The sequence below is a fragment of the Oncorhynchus gorbuscha genome, linkage group LG03 (assembly GCF_021184085.1).
Source record: "Oncorhynchus gorbuscha isolate QuinsamMale2020 ecotype Even-year linkage group LG03, OgorEven_v1.0, whole genome shotgun sequence".
NCBI classification, from domain to species: Eukaryota; Metazoa; Chordata; class Actinopteri; order Salmoniformes; family Salmonidae; genus Oncorhynchus; species Oncorhynchus gorbuscha.
This window is the reverse complement of record NC_060175.1, coordinates 52554330-52576763: the sequence shown is the minus strand read 5'-3', so window position 1 is coordinate 52576763 and position 22434 is coordinate 52554330. Positions and strand designations below refer to the sequence as shown.

General features: G+C 45.1%; 1 protein-coding gene across 1 annotated transcript in view; it reads right to left on the bottom strand.

The window, feature by feature from the left end:
- Positions 1-22434, bottom strand: part of LOC124031537 (forkhead box protein J3-like) — an 83525-nt gene that overhangs the window by 53707 nt on the left and 7384 nt on the right. The window contains exon 2 of the mRNA XM_046342909.1: positions 1301-1757. Within this exon, the coding sequence (XP_046198865.1) occupies positions 1301-1624 (324 nt within the window). The 5' untranslated portion in view covers positions 1625-1757. The remainder of the gene's footprint in view (positions 1-1300; positions 1758-22434) is intronic.

The window sequence follows — 22434 nt, the reverse complement described above, 5'->3', positions numbered from 1 at the left end:
TTGACTGTGGAATCTTGTCCCACTCCTCTTCAATGGCTGTGCGAAGTAGCTGGATATTTGGTGGGAACTGGAACACATTGTCGATCCAGAGCATCCATATATCCATATCCATATCCATATATATATCTATATATATATCTATCTATATATATATATATATATATATATTTCCTGAGGTTTCATATATCTCCTAGATACAGGGCAAACACCTCAACCTTGTTTCTTATGATACATTGTTTGCCATTTATGGGCTATACTAGTAAATGCCAAATTCAATATTTTATCAAATCATTTTTATCCATAAAGGGGCCCTAAAATTCATAATGAAATAGCTAAAATGATCCATAGTATGACCAGCTTAAAACAATTCCATTCGTCACCTAACGATCATATTAATCTCAAATGACTCAAGCAGACAGCAAAATTACCTTTTAAATACATTTTTTTTAAAAACATAGTTATGACAAATGTAGTAAAGTATTTTTGTCTAATATATTGGGGGGTTTTGCGCCGGACCAGAGGAAGACTAGCGGTCGCCACTGGCGTCGGCTAATGGGCATCCCACTAAAATCTCTAAAATCTAAGACATTGCATATCAACATGGTTGATATGAAGCCAAATCAACCCATTTAATGCTGGATACTTTCTTATCCCCTCCTCACATAGACGCACACAGGAAATGGGCTGCATACATCATGTCTGACTGCAATAAACCAGTGCCGCACATCCTACTTCCTATAAATGTCTACTGATTGGAAAACTCATTCTTGTATCACTTTCCATCTGGGCTCTTTAAAAGGCAATCAGCATAGCTTCATCTGTGTTGATCATGTGCTCCTTGAGATGATGACACAGCACTGGCTCTCTCCTACACAACGGCCTTCTCCCTATCAAGGCATCTGCAATGAATAATACCACCCATGAATGAGTTATTTAGTCTTTGTTTGCTCAGATCGGGACATCTCTGAATATTAATCCAGAATTTTACACTTCACAGTTCTCGTAGGGCTGCTCCCATTTTTATTTTATTTTTTTATTCAAAAGATGTACAGCTCGCTTTGAGCTTAACGGGAAATTACAGTGTGGCGCTTGTTATTAATGACATTGAGCTTTCACGTCCAACTCGATGTCTACAAAAACTAACTCTATAGCATTCCAAAAACTAACACACATTCCAAACACACACACACACACACACACACACACACACACACACACACACACACACGGTGATGTCATCAGCTGGGAATTGACATCCTTTCTACTCCAGCTCGTCTGTCTGTCCTCTTACAGTACGTACCTTCCAGCCGCTGCCTGCCTCCCGGTAGTAGGGGAAGTTGTCACAGATCCACTGGTAGATCTCGCTCAGAGTCATCTTCTTCTTTGGCGAGCTGTTGATGGCGAAGGTGATGAGGCTGGCGTAGCTGTAGGGCGGCTTGCCGTCTTTGTGCTGCTGGACCTCCTCCTGGTCCAGCGTGGTGTTGGGGTCCAGCATGGCGTTCTTCTTGCCCATGCCCTGCCCCCCGTGGCCCCCCTGGGCATCCGCCTTCTGGATGGCAGCCCGCATGGTCAGCTGAGGCAGCCAATCCATGGAGGTCAGACTACTCTCCAGCTCCGACGTCATAGCGACGGCAGGCTGGGCTAGGCTGGGGGGGGGCGGGGGGGTGTTGATGGGTGGAAAGCAGGCCAGGTGAGGTGAGTGGAGGCTGAGGGCAAGGCTCCCCCAGCTCAGCTGTCTAGCGGTCTCTGAGTGAGGCCTAGAAGATAAGACAGGCAGGGTTCAGTCCAACTACACACATTTTGAAATTACACTTTAACAATGAGGTTGGTGAACATTAAAAAAAGGACCATGTCTGGCAGCTAGCTAGACATACTGCATTAAATTAGCATCATATTCCCTGTAGTAAAAAGGTAAATGTCTGATTGGTTTTAGGTACTTTCAAAACATATGGATGCTTCCCGTTTTACAGGATACTAGAAAAACAGGTAGGTTTGATTGACTCAGCCTGGCCTTAAATCCACATGCTGGTAGTCGCTGTGCCACATTTTGTTACAGAGATGGTTAACAATACAACACAAGGCTGTCTGACACACTCCATAATCCCAATTCAGCACACAGGAACTCAAGTCCAGGAGCCAGCAGCATCCCACTGGCTTGCTTCTGAAGCTAAGCAGGGTTGGTCCTTGTCAGTCCCTGGATGGGAGACTAGATGCTGCTGGAAGTAGAGGTGGAGGGCCAGTAGGATGGCACCCTTTCTTCTGGTCTTAAAAAAAATGACAATGCCCCAGGGCAGTGATTGGGGACATGGCACCCTACACAGGGGCAATCTTTCGGATGGGGCGTTAAACGTCTGTCCTGACTCTGTGGTCGCTAAAGATTCAATGGCACTTATCGTAAGAGTAGGGGTGTTAACCCCAGTGTCCTGGCTAAATTCCCAATCTGGCCTTCATACCATCACGGTCACCTTATGATGCCTAGTTTAAAATTGGCTCATTCATCCCTCTTCCCTGTAACTATTCCCCAGGCCGTTGCTGTAAATGAGAATGTGTTCAGTCAACTTACCTGTTAAAATAAAAAGATATCCCACCACCCCTGCAAGTTAGCACATTCACTCTCCCTGCTGCCCATAGAGCTGACGCGGAGTTAAATACTAGAGGGAGAATTGTTTTCACAACTGCCAGCCAAATGGGGGAATGGCTCAGGAGGAATTCTGACTGCAGGCTAGTAAACCCTCCTCCCCCAGGCGGAGCCTCTGCCGTAAACAACCAGCCCTGTGTCATCATGCCAGCCGTCCTAGCCTATGCTCGGCCCTTTGTATCCGCCTTGATTTGCACACAAGCCCCTCTCGCTGGGCTCGAAGCCCTCTCTGGCTTAAAATAGCAGCAGAAGAGGGGCCTAAAGTTGCAGGCATAGCTAGGTGAAGGCAGGCAGCCATGCAAAACAAGCCCCCTGTAAAGGACTGACACTGCACTATGGTGGGGGAGAAAGCCCCGCAGGAGAAAGAGAGGAATCTCCACTGTGTGAGTGTTGCTCACACGCCCACCCTGCTGTAATAAATACCTCCCAGACCTCGGAGGGTTTGAGGAGCAGCAGGAATGCCCTTCACAGAGACAAGGCTATACACTGCAGCAAGTCACTGACTGGAGCCTCAGCCTAGTGGTAACTAAGACCCTGATCTGTGAGAGACGTAGCAGCAGCACTTATGCAAGCTCACTGCTGCTTTATTACCTGAAACGACCAAATGCCACAGTGGCTCTGGAGGCACCCTTTTTAATTGAAATGAAAAAAGCGAGTCACGCCCTGCTAATGAGTCATTTTCCACTTTAAAAGAGATAGCAGGGTAACCAACCCTTTCCTAGATCAAATTAAAACACACTATTCTCATTATCTTTATGTACCATTGAAAATACGAATCTCTAATTGTTCTACCACCAATTACATTGTAACACAAGAAACAATACCCTGAAATACAACTAGCAGACTTTCCCCTGCAGCTCTCACTCAGTGTGTCTGTAGCTGGTTCTAACCTGTGGCTCAGCAGCAGTGATCCGCTGCATCCTTACAATAGGATGATGAAGCAGGGATAGGATGCAGCCAGACCCTGTTAGCTTGCCATGAGGCCAGCAAGCTGACAGACTGCAGGTTGATGAGTGGATCCACCCGCAACACTTAGGCGAAAGCCATTTGACCCTATGCTAATGATCCAGATGTTTCAGAATCTGCAGGGTCGATCGTCTTACATTGGCGAACCCTGGCTGGGGCAGGAATGATGAAGAGCGGCAGCAGCGCCTCTGCCTTCATCAGGCCAAGGCTCTGTGAGAGGCAGCCAAGGGCAGGACCATCCAGAGGCCAGAAAGTTCAGGCCCCGACACTTAAGAGACCCAGGGAGGAGATTACCACTCCACACATGGAACCGCTTTGATCCGGCTGAGTCTGTCACTGTCGCTTTCACAAACCAGGGTTTTTCCTCAACTGTAATTTGTTTTGAGTGTGGTGCTCTGGGGCGCGTTTTACAACAGAGGAATAAACGCCTCGTCAAATTCGTTTCTATTCAGTGGCGCTTGAAGGGTTTTATCCCCCTCAGATTAATGGCAGATTTGGTATTGAAATATCTTAATCCAACAAGTTCCCTACCTTTTTATTACGCAGAGCACCGACAGTGATTCAGTCATGCCTCACTGTCAATAAGTCTGATGTGGCTCAAACAGAGTGCAGCCATTGCGTAGTGCCAAACCCTTTTGTCTGTAGGCGTCATCCTCTGAGGCAACAGGGTGACTAATGATGGAGCCTGCAGTCCTCACCATACAGTCACAGTAGATGACACCTTCACGGTCTTGAGATGGAGCGGAAAGAATTGGGTTTGAAACTCACCCCTTCCCACTGTCTGCTGCATAGCCTTACACTTGGCAAGCTGTCGTTTCAGTACCTGCTTATATAGTTCCATATAGGCTACATTTCCTAGTACCTAATGCTTACCACGTTCTCTTTACCTAGCTACAGAAACCTGTAGATATCCAGAACCCTGAATCATTCCCTATCCCAGAGAAAGGGATATCCAGACTCCACATTCTCAGTCACACTTCCAGACGCAAAACTCTTGATAGGTACCAGACCAGTGTTCCTTCTAATGCACTTATCGGCAATGAATCCCCCCCCCCCATTCACTCCAGCCATGCATCGGTCACACTTAACACCTCAGCACAGCATATGTCTGCCTGGCTACACAAAACCCATGGCCATGATAGTGCTGCACATCTCCTTAAGACCCAACACAGTCACCGGTAGTCAAACTCAACAGTAAATATTTACACCACCGGTGATTAAATGCTGCCCCTGAGCATGTTGGAGAGAGAGAGAGAGAGTACAGAGAAACTAAGACGAGAAAGGGAAAAGCTTGCGGTTATAAGAGATATCTTCCTGTAGTGGGAGGGATGGCAGGTAGCCTAGCGGTTAACAGCACCTAGCCAGTAACCGAAGAAGAGCAGACTAGGTGAAACATCTGTTGATGTGCCCTTGAGAAAGGCACTTAACCCTAATTGCACCTGTAAGTCACGCGGGATAAGAGAGTCTGTTAAATGACTAAAAAAAAAAAAAAGTGTAATGTAACTTGGCGAAAGAGACAGGAATGGCTCAGCGAGTCCCCCTCTGCTACGCCTGAAGATCTGGCACACAACTCACAACAGTGATGTAACCTGGTAACAAGCTTTTGGTATCATCTTCACTCTCGACCGAAACCCAGGCCATACCTTCTATATCAACAGCCTTATTCCACTGCTTGAAAAGCCCTTGTTTTCTTAGAACCCCACTCACCTGTCTGTCACTCAAAAGGGAGATTCCTCACTTTTTCCCCAGTCCTGGAAGCAAACGGCTTATTGGAAGAGTTATTTTTGGAAGAACACGGCTGGCCATTGTGATTGGAATGCTCACGTTTGTAATCGTGTCGTGTGTACACCCCCAAGGGGGTTTCATCTTCATTTAAAAAAAAAATCAAGTAGGTAATGGCAGTGCCAAGGCAACGACTTTTAATTTCAATCTTCCTTCTCAATTAAAGGCTTAATGGTGCCATTGAAACCACCGCCAGGAAGAGAGGGAGCATTAATAACCCAATCCTTACTTGCATTTTTTAGGATGTGTCAATTATCGCTTCACTGCTCAAACTGCTGAGCACATTGTTCAGCTTATTGTAGCCCGCAGCCAAGCTGGGCTCAGAGACAGGGCCTGTGTTTGCAGATAGCTGCTAACTGTGCATTTGGAGTTCTGTTTCAGTGTTGGGAACCGGTCTATTTAATTGGTTGGGTTTGGTGGTTATGTGAAGCAGTCTATGGTATACTGTAGGGGAAGTGGGTTCTCTCGATTCACCTGCTCCCACCTCGCCAGTGACTTAACTCCATACTGCATAACTATTATGCCAATCAGTGGAGAGTGCCACCATGCTGTGTGTGTGAGGCAGTTTGAAGCCTTAGTTGCTGAAATTTTCGGATTTATATGTACCCATTGATTCTTAAAAGAATATAACTTGTAAATACCTCATGACCAAGCAAAATATACTCCAATGTTTGTGAACAAAGTAAATGTAAACAAACACTAACCTCAAAACACAGGTAAAACGTTAATATCATGGATGGCCAGTCTTCGCAGCCACGGCGCTGAATGAATTTGAGAGAGGTTGCTTTTCTCCCACCCCTCAGCTTCTTACCAAAACAGAGGTGAGGTGATCATTTAAATTCAGGACAAAAGCTTTTTAAAAACACTACACATATCCAGGTCGGAAGAGACTCGTCTTTGCCCGCTTGCCCTTTTCATGCCACGTTGACATGAACAACTTGGCTCTTGTTGCACTGAGCAAAAACATACTAGTGGGGGTGCTCGAAGCACTCAGCATCAAACCAACCAGAGTATAATAGGCCGCATGGATGTGCATGTCTGTCTACATAAGCCGTAGCAGGCAGCTGACACCAGGCCAGCCAATACAGTCGGAGTTGGATGAGGCCCAGCCATGCAGATCCAGCCTCAAGGCTGTCATGAGGTTACAGCGGAGACAGACTCTGTGACCCCCCACATCAAGACCTGGTCAAACAGACAGGGGTCGCGTTAACGCCGATTGTGATTTTTTTCAGGCGTAAGAAATACCTTGCTGGATATTGTAAACAGATGTAAAATGGTTATTGTAATCTCTGCTCTGAATCAGACTCATTTTAAGCTTCAGTTGCACTTCTGCACTTGAATGAGAATTCAGAAACTGGCATTCTATCAGCAGACAGCGCTCTGACTGATGTGGAGCTACTTTTCTCTGGTATTTATCCTCTTGTAGCCTACTTTTCTCCGGTAAAAATGCGAGCTCAACATTCGGAAAATGTAGCCGGCTGCATTCGCTTCATGATAAACAGACATAGGATGGCCGTGCATTGTACTAACGTAGTGTCTGAGAATGTAAACTAAAGCTGTACGCCCCTGATCACTATTGAAGAAACAAAAAAAAAATCATATAAAAACGCAGTTGAAACTGGGTTTAAAGACGCAGATTTCTGGACGGTCTGTTTTGAAACAGCAGACGTAAGGAAAGCTAACACGGCCCCCTGGGTACTTGAAAACAAGAGAAAAAAAGATTCTGAATGGAAGCTGCAGTAATTACGCCGTGTGGGGATATTAGAAATTAGCAGTCTGCCGTTATTCACGGTAGTGTTCGGAGCCTGGGCTTGGAGAGAGCTGCGCACGCAGGCAGGCAAACACAAGGCCCTCAAGCTCATTGTGCAATCTGCAGCAGGTCCTCACAGACACAAAAAAAGCACATACAGCATTCCAGTAATTCAATAAGCCTTTCCAATGAATTACACCAGTGATCAGGAGGGGTTTGTGTTTCTGTCCCTAACAGCTTGGCTGGGAGGTGGCCTTTGTGTAGGGAGCGGTGGGGGTGCCCTGACACCGACCATGCAAACCCAATTACCCTGGTCCCCGGGCCTGAGGGCCTGCATTAACACTCTCCCCTGGGGAGCTCGACTCCACGCCAGCCTGGCAGCCGGAGCAGGAGACCGAGAGACAGACAGGACACAGAGACAGACAGGACAGAGAGGGGCTGCTGCTGAATCCCAAATAGACCACTTAAGGGACTGGCAGGAGGACTGTTTTGGTGGCATTCTTGAGCCTTTCCCCTCATCAGCATTCCCCAGATCCCATCCTATAGGCCACAATTAAATTCCAGGCACTGGGGTAAGGAGGGAGGTGCTGGCACTGTCTCTGGACCAGATATGATTGGCTCCAGTGTCACATCAGTAGAGATACAGCAAACTCACAATAAGGAAGTTCTCCTGCAATTTAAAAAACACGCATGGACTCTGCCGGAATAAGCCGCTTCGTCTTGACATGGAGTTCCAGCACCACGTTGTGCATTTGTAAATCCCATATCACCGCCTTCACAAATAACTGTGCACAAGCGCTCTTCCTCGCGGCAACTGAAACATGTTAAATAACGAGAACAAGCTGAAGTTGCCAAAGCGTGAGTCGAAGGAATTACCTGGGTGGGCAGAGAGCGCTCAGAAATCACATCACAGGAGCTGGAATAATGTCCTGAGTTTCAAAATGGAGACAGGGTTCAGGCTAGGCAGCACACGAGATTGTGCAAAGACGGAGAGTGATACTAGCGCAACATATAGTTACAACACTAGTCAGGCCTATTTAGTGCTTCAAATATAAATACAACACCATTCTAAAATTGGGAGAATAAGGCACTTCGGTTCAGTCGTTAGAGGTTCTCGTCACGTAAGCCGAAAAATTGTCTTCACCTGGGATGGCATTAACATTTGAGTTTAAAAATTAAAAACGCTTTGCTTTTTAATCAATATCCACTCTCTCAGAAATAATGAGCAGCTTATTAAAAGAGTTCACTGCCTGACGGAACTGGATGCTGTTGAAGAGCTGCTCTTTGACTCCCCGAGTTCCATTTCAGCATTTTACTGCACCTCCCTCCCCTCCCTCTTTAAAAAAAAAAAAAAAAAACTTCAATAAAGCGTCACTGTACCCTCTGCCCTGCATGAGATAACGCCGCCCAGTAGCCAGTGGAAAAACGCATGCAGCACAGCCCACAAACAGATAAACACAAACACACAACAAAAATAGTATGGAACAGCAGCCTTCCAGACAGTAATTGACTAAGATAAAGCTTATGCTAGAGTGACCATGCACATTGCAAAGGGGCTGGCTGGACCACCAATCATAAAACCGTGCCCTTTCCCTGGAACGATAATGCCTATGCATTTGTGGTTGCACAATAACAGCGGAGATTAGAGGATTAAGTCACAGGTCAATAGTTTCATCTTTTGTTGGTGCGTCAGCTTAGCCTCTGCTCAGACAGCGTAGCCATTTGGCACAGGGCAGGCAGGCTGAGGAGGCAATCTTTGCAGAGGGCTGATTGATGTGACGTCGGAGCGTTCTGCGGAAGTGCGCGTGAGGGGGACAGCATGCCATCACTAGATCTGTGAGTGACCCCCCCATCACTGGGTCACAGCCAGCACAGACAGTCCATCGGTGGCCCATATTCACTGCCAGGAGAAACAAATCAGCCATTACAGAGCTCTACATTCTTTCTGGAGAGCGATCCCATTCCATTCGAGAGTGAGACTGCTGCTGTGTGTACCGTTAGCCCTAGTAAAATCAAAGAGTTGACAGAGAGTGGAGAAACCACAATCTGCTGTGGAATGGACCAGGGACACCACGAGCCAGTCACCGGGACTCAGCCATGGTCAAACCTGGTTAGAAACTCCTCAGGCATTCTCTGGAAGACTTTCAAATCAAATTCGATTTGTCACGTGCTTTGTAAACAACAGGTGTAGATGAACTGTGAAATGGAAACTTATGGGCCCTTCCCAACAATGCAGAGAAAGGGAGAATTTTTTTAACAAAAATATTAACAAGGAATAAATACACAATGACTAACAATAACTTAGCTATACACACACACACACACACACACACGGGTACCAGTACCGAATCCATGTTTTTATTGTTTATTTAACTAGGCAAGTCAGTTAAGAACAAATTCCTATTTACAAATGACAGCCTACACTGGCCAAACCCCGACAATGCTGGGCCAATTGTGCACCGCCCTATGGGACTCCCAATCACGGCCGGATGTGATACAGCCTGGATTCGAACCAGGTACTATAGTGACGCCTCTTGCACTGAGATGCAGTGCCTTAGAACGCTGCGCCACTCAGGAGCCCGATGTGCAGGGGTAGGAGGTAATTGAGGAAGATATGAACATTAAAAAGTCAGGGACAAAGTGACTAGGCAACAGGTTAGATAAACATTAACAGCAGCATGTGTGAGGAGTCAAGACTTAATCTGCATTAACCCTTTATGCACTAACTATTTAGCAGTCAGTCGGGTGGCTTGGTTCCAGACTCTGTGCATCCGTACCCCTTGCCGTGCGGCAGCAGAGAGAACAGTAGAACTTGAGCGGATGGAGTCTATAACAAGACGAGCTGGAGTAGCACGGCTTCCTGCCCTCTACCTGGCTGAGACTGAGCCACTTCACAAGGCAGCTTCCTGGAAGCTTTAGGCCATGTGAGTGACTGAGAGTCGGAGATAGACAGGCATTCAGCATCGCCACCTGTCAACATCATCCCTCCCACACACCCTGTTCCAGGTTGCGTCAACGCGTTTGGTTTCCAAGAGACCACACTGTTTACCTGGGTGTGGAGGAGGAGAGGAGAGAAGGTAACTGTACGAGTCATTGTTGTTCTAGGCCTTTGCTGTTCAAATACCTCCAGGCAAAAGGGAATCAACATGGCATTGCTCATCAAACAGCACAATAGGGCATCACTAACCGAGGATTTATCATGAGATCAGGTATACGATTTAGATTTTAAAAAGCTCAAAGTAAGCAAAAATCTCCCAAAGCCAAGTGCACGATGTTCAAATGAAGCGATGGAAATTTCAGACACGCTGTCCGAACAGCCGCTGTGCAGCAGTATCAGACTGTGAAATCATCGTGGGGACTGAACTCATACTGCCTGGCAGAGCCACTGCCGGCACGTCACTGATCACAGATCTGATCCGAGAGATCACTCCACCTGCTGACCAGTCCACACAGTTGGAAGTGTTTTTATTTTATTTTAAATAATAATAATACAAACTGAACAATAGTGTTGCAGACAATCAAGTCTCCTGCACAGACCAGGCTTGCTGAACTTGTTTACTTACATTGAAGCTGCAAGGCAACAGAACAAAGCCACCAGCCACCACTCCCACATGGCAGCAGCTTCAGGAGAACAGCACCACAGTGTTGTGTCCAGTGACATGACTCAACGCTACGGTAGCCTGGCTGTCAAGACAGACAGAGGAACTCCCTCCAGTGTTAGGACGCAGCCATAGCCAGGTGGAAATCTGAAACTGGTGTTGTCAGAGAGAAGGCAGAAGCCCATGCAGGCAGTGAGGAGAAGCATGCTTCTGCTATGGAACTTGCACTATGAGGGGAGGAAGGCATGGGGGCTGCTTGACAATTCCTGAATCTGGTCACTAGCGAACTGTACTCGTGGGACAGACTGGTGTGGAACGCCCTCTGCTCCTCCCATGAAACAGCTGCGTCAAGGCCGTTTGTAGACGTGTGGTTAGAAACATCTGGGAGGCGCATAAAGCAGTGGACTACACTGAGTGTGTTGTCATCATAGCCACCATATATCATTTATCCAATATTTTATGACATTATTTATAGAGCGATAAGTCTCTGGGTTGTCTAAGTGCACTACTGTGGAGATTGTACAAATTGGTCTAGTATTTTATAGAAACCGCCTCGTGAGCGCAGCCATTTCGCAGGGCTATAAGGACCTCCAGGGAAATTCCCATCAAGTCAGTGGCAGCTGATGTTGTTCACCGCCAATCGATTTGCAAAAAAACAAAAACAGTCTTAAGTCCTCAGTGTATTAACATTATGTGACAACAGCTGAAGGCGATAAATCGTACATTGATCCAGGATCTTTACAGACAGCGTAAAGCTCATCTGCATCACGGCTCCAGAGAGCTACATGTCATGACCGAACATCCAGACGTCACATGACCCCTGATGGATTATCACTTACCAAAGATCAGGTAAAAGTACCCTGCACGCTTTGTAGCAAAGTCCACAGCAAGACTTAAAGCTGTTATGTCCCTGCCATGTAATGGCTTGGAAAACCTGAATGTACTGCAGACACATACATGGGAGGGGGGGGGATTCTAAAACATCCAGATGAAGAAAAAATAAAAAAAATACAACTTTCAAAGCCCTCACAGTAATTCTCTGCGTGAAGAAATGTGCATTATTGTTGATGCTGGTTGGAAATGTAATCACCAAAAAACCCTTTGCAGCTTCACCCCAGAGTGTTTTAGCACCAAAGAGAGGGAGCCACGTCAGATATCAGAGGGGCTAATGAATGTTTGAGTCGAGAGAGGAGACTTCCTATCACATCTGACATACCCCTCAACCTCCCTCACAGATTACAAAGCCTTTTTCTCCCATTCTGCTCTGGCACGCTGCTGTCGGTTGCTCACCTTACCTTCCTTTTACCCCACTTTAAAATTCCTGAGCATATCCCCATCCCCCTACACACACACACACACACACACACACACACACACACCACAGGCTGCGCTCATTAAAAGCGGATTTGCATGTCTGCTCCAGAGCTGTATGAGGAGATGAAACACAAGTCCCAGTTGCTGCCTCTGCCGAGCGTCACTCATCTGACAGAGACACCTTCACTTAGGGGCCCCAGAAACAGCCAGCCAGCAGACACAGGCTCCCCTTAAAAAGGGGCCATGCACACAACACCATAGAAATAGGATTACTAATACGTCTAAGGGGGTACACACCGCCATTGTACAATACATAATATTCACAATGAGTAACAGCCATGGACCGAAAATCCACAGAAACAATGTCAACCCTATATCCTGCAGGAGACACAGCGCGCTTCATCAATCAGAACTGTTCAGCTGAGAGGGCGAGAGACCGCCGCAATACGAGAGCTCCAAACCAGTCTCCATTGCCTCAGAGATCACATGCCCAAGACAACGATCACTTCTTATTTGTGCATCTCAGCCTCTATGCCTGTTATTATGGTTTTATTATAGCCTAAGCATGAGAAAGCATGTGTTGGCCAAGGACAAACAGCTGTATAGGTTAATAAAACTCCCCATTTCTCTCCCGGGTCTTCTGCATGGCTTCTGTTTAACAGTGAGCGAGAAAGGAATTATACTTTATATATATAATAATAAATGCCATTTAGCAGACGCTTTTATCCAAAGAGACTTACAGTCATGTGTGCATACATTCTACACTTTAGAGCCACAGCAAAAGATACACTATGAATTCTACAACAAAATTGACTAAGACTTCAATTGATATAGCAGGATTATTAAAACAAGGAAAGGCAGAGAGTAGAAGGCCTTGGAATTCAAATAAAAAAATTTTGGGGGGGGCTATGGATATTGTGAAAAGGCCATGGAGGACATGTCTGTCAGATAACAAGCACGTGAATACATTGTTTATTTTTTTACAATTCAAAAACAGATTACATGCACAACACTATGCTGCTTTAAGTTCTCTGCCAAGACGGCTGGGAATATGAGAAATGAGAGAATTCTTGCAAAGGACAATGACGACAAATTGCGTTGAACACCACTATGCTATACAATCCTCACCAATTCATGGTTATCGGAAAACAGAACACACGTGTACGCTCACAAACTGGGCTAATGACGAGACAGATTCGGAGAAGCTGATAGAGGACAGCATGAAGAAATGTATCATATGACCATTTACTGCAATTTTATTAAAAAAAATGTAAAAATATTTCTCAGAAAGAGGTTCCTGGTTCCCCCTCAGCCTCCTCCATATGAGGCGCTTTTGTTAGAGATGACTCACTTGGCGAAAGTGGTGAGTCATGTGGTATGCAACATGACTCACTGGTTCAGAGGAGCTGTAGTGCAGCAGAGCAGACTGCTGACCTATAGAGCCTGTCCACAGGAGCTTCAACATATAAACAGTTCCAAGATCATGCAACTTACAGACCCAAACACTTATCGAATAGCCACACAAACGCACACACCCACAATCATACTGAATGTATTCTACATGTAGACTATCAACTGAATACAATTCTTGGCTCTCATGACTGTGTGAATTTCTAAACATTTGTTAGCACTACAGTGGCGTGTATCACATTTTTGGGGGATTAATATTGAATTATCCATGAGTTTTGAAATACACTGCTCAAAAAAATAAAGGGAACACTTACACAACACAATGTAACTCCAAGTCAATCACACTCCTGTGAAATCAAACTGTCCACTTCGGAAGCAACACTGATTGACAATAAATTTCACATGCTGTTGTGCAAATGTCTATTCCAACAGGTGGAAATTATAGGCAATTAGCAAGACACCCCCAATAAAGGAGTGGTTCTGCAGGTGGGGACCACAGACCACTTCTCAGTTCCTATGCTTCCTGGCTGATGTTTTGGTCACTTTTGAATGCTGGCGGTGCTTTCACTCTAGTAGTAGCATGAGACGGAGTCTACAACCCACACAAGTGGCTCAGGTAGTGCCGCTCATCCAGGATGGAACATCAATGTGAGCTGTGGCAAGATGGTTTGCTGTGTCTGTCAGCATAGTTTCCAGAGCATGGAGGCGCTACCAGGAGATGGGCAAGTACATCAGGAGGAGACCATAGGAGGGCAACAACCCAGAAGCAGGACCGCTACCTCCACCTTTGTACAAGGAGGAGCACTGCCAGAGCCCTGCAAAATGACCTCCAGCAGGCCACAAATGTGCATGTGTCTGCTCAAACGGTCAGAAACAGATTCCATGAGGGTGGTATGAGGGCCCGACGTCCACAGGTGGGGGTTGTGCTTACAGCCCAACACCGTGCAGGACATTTGGCATTTGCCAGAGAACACCAAGATTGGCAAATTCGCCACAGCTGCCCTGTGCTCTTCACAGATGAAAGCAGGTTCACACTGAGCACGTGACAGACTTGAGAGTCTGGAGACGCCGTGGAGAACGCTCTGCTGCCTGCAACATCCTTCAGCATGACCGGTTTGGCGGTGGGTCAGTCATGGTGTGGGGTGGCATTTCTTTGGGGGGGCCGCACAGCCCTTAGGTACCGAGATGAGATCCTCAGACCCCTTGTGAGACCATATGCTGGTGCAGTTGGCCTTGGGTTCCTCCAATTGCATGACAATGCTAGACCTCATGTGGCTGGAGTGTGTCAGTAGTTCCTGCAAGAGGAAGGCATTGATGCTATGGACTGGCCCGCACGTTCCCCAGACCTGAATCCAATTAAGCACATCATGTCTCGCTCCATCCACCAACGCCACGTTGCACCACAGACTGTCCAGGAGTTGGCGGATGCTTTAGTCCAGGTTTGGGAGGAGATCCCTCAGGAGACCATCCGCCACCTCATCAGGAGCATGCCCAGGCATTGTTGGGAGGTCATACAGGCACGTGGAGGCCACACACACTACTGAGCCTCATTTTGACTTGTTTTAAGGACATTACATCAAAGTTGGATCAGCCTATAGTGTGGTTTTCCACTTTAATTTTAAAGACTCCAAAGCTAGACCTCCATGGGTTGATAAATTTGATTTTCATTGATAATTTGTGTGATTTTGTTGTCAGCACATTCAACTATGTAAAGAAAAAAGTATTTAATAAGAATATTTAATTAATTCAAATCTAGGATGTTTTATTTTAGTGTTCCTTTATTTTTTTGAGAAGTGTAAATAAAACGTAGAGTTAGGTTCTAAAAAGTGCATTTGCAACTTTTTGCCTTGGTTGCCAAGTTAGCATGGTAAGTAGGGCTTCAAAACAGCAAGAGTAGAAAACAAATAGGCTAACGCTAACCAAATAAACAGTGCCTGCTTGCTATGAACCCTTAAAAATGTGAAGTTTATAGGACAACATGAAAGTCAAAAGAACGAGGCAGGCAAGGGGGTTTCAAAGCCAGTCATTTCTGAGGAGGGATAATGTGACGAGAGCACTATGGGGATTACGAGTCTTGAACCTCTCCACCCAGTAGTAAATCAGTATTAGCCAAAGAGGCACTACTCATTTCTTCATCCTCAATCATGATCACTTTTGTCAGAACATTAACTTTGACACTCTGCAGCTAGACATTCTGTGAGCTACAGAACTTGTGCGCTCGGGTTCTACAGCGCCCATTAAGTAATTAAGGTCCCAATGCGCACACAGTCTTTCCCTCACCCCCCCTACCGAACAGACTTTCTCTGCCTCCTGCATCTTAAATGGGGGGGAGAGAAACCAGAAGGGAAGGCATCACAGTATTAGAGGAAACCTAAGAAAAATTTGTGAACACACCCCCTGGAGCGGCCATGCCGGGTCCAGGGAGGTCACACTGAGCTGGGCCGATCGTGTCAAACTGACATTTCAAAGCAGCAAAGCCTTGTACAAGGGAAAGAGCAGCAAAGACGCCGCATTCAACAGCACAGCTTGTTTCTGCTTCAATGAGGCAACACGCCGAAAAACTGCAATTAGAGATTAGTTTGAGATGCTGTCCTCATAGGAAAACAGCACAGTTTTCCAATTAAAGCCAGCTCATATCAGACCGCTCTTATAAGCATTGATCTTCCCCGTGCTTCATTTTCAGTGATCACCAAGCTTTATGGTCCTGTCCCTTTTAAACATAATTAATGTCGAGTCGGTTCTTCGGGTCTAGAAAGGCTGGGAATTGCCAAGGACCTCACGATACGATATTACCACAAGACTTCGGTGACGATACGATATGTATATTACAATTGTCCTCATTCTATAAGTCTTGCGATTCAATACTGCGATTTTATATCGAGTTGATGTTGCAAACATAATGCTCACTAAAATATATGCTGTAGAGATACGAGAGAAAGCATGAGAAAAGTGTCAGTCAGGGGAAATGTGCCGAAAACATGTGGGCTAAAAAGATTGATAAGCTAGAGGATGAAAAATAGTTTTGGTGCAAGTAGGTCTGAGTGATTAGTGCTTTGAGGTCAGTTCGATAACAAAATAATCCAGTTTTCTATTTCAAATATATATAATTTTTTACATGAATAAAAAAAAACAACTAAATGGAATTCAACTAACTTAACCTATTCTGGAGTACTTCTCCTGGGTGAATTTAAGTATGCTCTCTCTAATTCGCTCTTTCTCTCTCTCGGAGGACCTGAGACCTAGGACCATGGCTCAGGACTACCTGGCATGATGACTCCTTGCTGTCCCCAGGCCACCTGGCCAGTTTGAACTGTTCTGCCTGTGATTATTATTATTTGACCATGTTGGTCATTTATGAACATTTGAACATTTTGGCCATGTTCTGTTATAATCTCCACCCGGCCCAGCCAGAAGAGGACTGGCCACCCCTCATAGCCTGGTTCCTCTAGGTTTCTTCCTAGGTTCTGGCCTTTCTAGGGAGTTTTTCCTAGCCACCGTGCTTCTACACCTGCATTGCTTGCTGTTTGGGGTTTTAGGCTGGGTTTCTGTACAGCACTTTGAGACATCAGCTGATGTACGAAGGGCTACATAAATACATTTGAATTATTCGCAATAGGAAGCATGTACAGTCAACTAGCGCTAGCTAATGCTACCTACTGAAGCAAAAATACATACATTATTGATTTTGTAAAAAAAACAACACTGAGTCATATCTATAATAGTCCCAAAATAATAGCGCGTTATGCAATTGTATCAGTTCTCCCCCGCAATTAATACGGTCTACGCACACGTATGGGGGTAGACCAAGATGGCCTAGGTACTATAGGGGTTTTCCCCTTCATGCCCAGTGCCACTACACTAACTAAAAGCCTTTGATATCGATTGAATCATACGTCTGAGTGACAACATGGATAAATTGGATACATCAAACAGAAAGTATACCATTACGGACTTTGACAAGGCTAATTAGTTAGATGCTGACATTTTTGGAATTGGCTTGAGGGAGGGAGAGCCAATATAAAATTCAATCATTTGTTGCTAATGAGATATTACATCTGAAATGTTTGCAGAATGCCTCTGTGGCTCTGCGATAACGAAGGGAATTCTCTGAGGTGACTACCATGCTGACACAGCCTTTGGGTGCTTAAATCCTAAAATGGGTTTAACTACAATTTAATTGACATATTTAACCACCGTATTCACCTGCAAATACAAGTATCTCGGGCACTCTTAGAAGACATAAGTAGGTCACTCAGACTGAGTTATTGATCCTGGCAAGGGATCAAATAGTGCCGGTATAGGGAAGACAGGACTAAGCCGAGTGAGGCCTAATGGCAGTCAAACACTAACAGTTATCAACACTAATGTGAACGCCATGTGATTTAACTATACACCAATACAATTGAATACAGTTGACATTGCCTATATAACAATGACTACGTCAAATCAATGGAGTCTGTGTATTGTGCAAAGTAAACAGCCTAAGAATTCCCCTACTATAAAAAAATATATTCTTCCTAGACGTCAAGGTTGGCAGGTGTGTGTGTGTAGCCCTATTGCACAAGACGTAACAAAGTGCACGCTTTGATGAAGGAATCTTAATTCCTGCACTGGACAAAAGACTAACAACACCAAATTCCTCCAGAGATAGAGGCAGCAATTGCTTCAGACATGACCAGGTGCAGCAGGCTCCATCCTCTCCAGCCCCGGGGCCTGCCTGCCTCCCAGGCCCAGTGGAACATAGCCCTGCCAGGGTCAGCGGCTGGGCTTCCAGGCCATCAGTTTACCAGGGGATGACTCACCCTGGCTGACCGTCACATCAGCCACCTGGGGACGGCCATTCTGTTGCACCATGGATCTGCCTCGCCTCAAGCTCCTTCACAGACACACTGAAAAGGGCACTATACACTACAAATGCAGTTGTACTAACTCTTTTGTGGCAAAAAAAAAATTAAATAATAAAATGTTGGAACGGACCGTGTACAACGCTCCGACGCCGTTTGCATGAAGTGTGGCGTGGCCTTGACACTTCCTTATTACATTATAGGCCACTGGCACAGTGGCAGGGCACCGCAGCCATCCTGCCACTCCCCTCCCCCCACCCGCTCATTCATCCACTCTGAGGGAGAAGCACACAGGCCAGAGGAAGTATGACTCATCTGAGTAACAAGATGCATTCTTCAGAAATCTCCACAGATGTGTTGTTTGCTAAGTGAGGAGCAGCGAGTGAATGTAGTGGTATGGGTTAGCAGAGAGAGAGGGGGAGGGAGGGGAGTAAATCACTCATTGTGTCGGTTATGGTTCCACAGACCGACGTTTCCGCAAACTCCACAGAGATCCCTTGGCTTCATTCTGGGATTTTCTGAATCACAAATGAAACCTGTGCGCACATGAACTACGTGAAGAGACATTTATTCGAGTTTCAGAAACGCACAATATAGTGGGGGAGACTTAAGACGTTCTGCTGAGCAGGCAGAAAACGTTGAGGCACAAGGGTAAAAAATACCATTTAAATTCATAAGGTTGATATATCTAACTTAACACAGTCCCCCCCCCCCAAAAAAAAATCTATAAAATCTATAAACTTGGCCATCATTCCTAAAGATCATGTGCATTGCACCACATCACAACTCTAGATAAAATTTCAGAAATTAGGTAGAGATAATTTGTCTGGTCTGCATTAGCATTGAGAGAGAAAGATGAGAGGGAGAAGAATGAGCAGTGACTGAAGCCGTAGAGACGAGGCTGGTTGAATGGTCGCCTGACTGGTTCAACCCCAGCAGGACTGACTTGGGACAGTGACCGTCACAGTGAGTAGCGTCTCCACATACTACTAACACATTTAGCCTGACTTTCTTAAAAAAAATATATATATATATTTTTTTAAATCAGGATTAAGAGCAAAAGGCTTCATTAAACCAACCCTACTTTTCCTCACTGAACAGAGAGGCTGGCAGTTTAAACACACACACAGGTCATTGTATCATTTCAGTGTTATCAATGCTTCCAGCAAAAGGACTTGGTTACAACTTTGTTTTGGGATGAAGACTCCTCTCAAAAAAGGTCATCTTTAGCAAGTTAAGCCATTTAACTTGGAGGTGAAATTTGCATTCGCTAAGTGCGAATAAGCTAGCCACTGTAATTAAAATGGATACTAAATAGCAGGAGGAGAGCTCCATTCTCATTACTTAAGCTGTGTAAGCTTAGCAAAAGCTGTCGCCAGCACACAGCTCACAAGTCTCTTAAGAGTGTGAATCGTATAGGCATATCAATTGCTTCGACTGAGCATAGGAAGAAAAAATAAAAAGTACTGCGATAGGCGATGACAACTCAAGGACACCAAGTACAATATGATGAACTCATGAAATCCTGTCAAGGTATTAGCAGTCAGTCTTACTCATTACGCATACTGTTAGTCTCACATGGCAGAGATGGCAAGGTCCTACTATGGTATGTTCTAATCTACACTTATATATGGTCAAACCTTCCCTGTAGTCAATTCCCCTGGAACATTTTTTCTTGTGGTGGTTAGGCCTTCTTACAGCTGCCACGTGCAGCCTATTCTGAGAGAACCACAACAGCCCCACGTTGCAAGAGATAAATTCATGATTCCCTCTGTCCTCTCTCACCCACACGTTCTCGAGCGCGAACCCACCAGGCCACAGTGTGGGTAGCTGGTTCCTCTGTAGCGGCATCAATAGTCAACATGGGAAGGTTAGTCCAAAAACATGGCACCAGCACACAAACAAGGCCCTTATCTAAGCTAGCAGATGGCAATATGGACACATTAAGAGATTGAGTTAAAATGTGTAGAATTGTTTCGATAATTCTGGGCAAGCAGAATAATTTAAAAAAATATTTCACTGATCAGTGTCCACAACTAGTTTCTTCCCAAATTTTACAGACACATTTTCAGCCTTGCATATTGGAGAGAGGGAGACTGAGTTAGGCAGTATATTGCTAGATGAATACAAAAAATTAACTCAAGCGTAGTTCTTCAGTAAACTTGCTCTCTCCATCCCATGAGGAGGTAGGGGGGGTTGTTTGAAAACTCTGAACCAATGCTGCATTCCAACATCCAGCGAACGGCTCTTTAAAAATTCATTAATTTACAGCAAAAATAGATTAAAGCGCCCAGCTGAGCAAAACAAAAAATTTTGGCTCCTGAATAACATTAATGATAAAACATCTCCCACAAGCCCTGGGGGTTTTTGCCTGAGGGAAAGAAGTGCTGGCTTTCTTTCACCTTACAGCACCTTGAGAATAATTTATTTTTAATCATTACAAAAAATAATGCGTTTCTAATTGTTATTTTTAATTATGACTTTCCTTAGATGCAAAACAGCTGCATAAAACCTGCAAAACTAATTAAAATCCATCCTTGAACATTCCATTTCCACATAATGCTTTGCCAATGTCAATCTATTCACCATTTGATATCCCAGCTTCAGAGTGTTCAATGACAGCTGCTGCAGGCCCCCGAAAATGCCTGGAACTGCAGTTACTGTAATTGCTCTGGCCAGCACTAAATGAGGTTCACTTAAGAGCAATTATCCCCCTCTGATCTCTCACATAAAGATATTTCTTTAACATGGAGAAGTGGGCTCACACAACTGCAAATAAGATTCAAATTGGAATCAGGGACGCATTTCCAGGAGATGAATGGCTTCATAGCTCATCTGCATTCTGGTGATGCACAGCGTTGCTAATGAAGACTGAGCTAGTCCCATCTCACCAACACCACAACCAGGAGCACAAACTACAGACTGGATTAGAGCAGAACATAGGAGAGATTTCAAAAGAACCCTTCAGAGTCACTTAGGCCTGAGCTGCTGCTTCAGAGAAGGCGCCTGCAATAGTTTCCTGCCATCATAGCAACAAACAGAGGAGCATGCATGTGCCCACCCAATACCCAGCAGGAAGTCTCACGTATGAGGTATTTTTTTGGCAAACTTTACAGATTAAATAAAATCATAGACCATTCGTTGCCCATAATTTCTCCATGGCACCAATAGACATTTTTGCAGCTGAGGAATTTCTTGCAATTCTACACATTTTTCCATTTTGCAGCTTTAAAAGCTAGTTCCCTGAAATTATAGGCATTTTGCATGGCTAATGCTGTGTCATTTGCTCAAAATAATGTTTTGGGGGAATTGTCATTTCTCCCCATCTTGCGTTTATATTGGTGATTGTTAGTTCTCAAAGATTTTTTAAAATATATATTTTTTCTACATACTTTGTGGTTTCAGTCATTGAAGTTAATACTGAAAGCATTGTTTTCCCACTGTTTGGCAGGCCGCCCTAGAATGTCAAAAAAAATCCCTGGTTTTGAACAAAGATCTGATCAATCAATAAGGACAATGCACCATAATATTGCAATTGGATTGAAGACATACTGACCACTATACTTGCACTACTGCGGTCAGTCACCAGTCAATCAAAAGAAAAGCCCAGCCTATAATATAAAATAGGATGATGATTGCTAATATCTTGACATTGACTGCTTGGGCTGGTCTGAATGGATAGCCTCCCTCCTGAGTTCTGTCTGTCCGATCCCTGGGCAGCAGGGGACTGGTATATTCAGCCTGCCGGGCCTGGGGCTCAGCTACCACCAGCCGTCGGGTTACTGAGTCTCACGGACTGCCATTTGAATAATCGCTTCAACAGGGGGAGAAATTAAAAAGCCTCTCAGTGAGACGGAGCTAGGCACAGGGCCACAGATGAATTTGAAATTAGCTGCTCGTATGTGAAAGGTGAGAGACTGCCTCTTACAAAGGCTTTGTCGGTTTGGAGACCCTACCCACCTCTCCACAATGGTGTCATTATCCTATTAAGCTTATTAAAAGAAATAGCACAATATTCAATACTGGATTCCGCAATTATATGAAATGCAAAACCTGTGAAATACAGTACTTGCAGGTAGATAAAGATTAATACCATAAGCCAGTGAACAGGCTCCAATGATGAAAAAATAA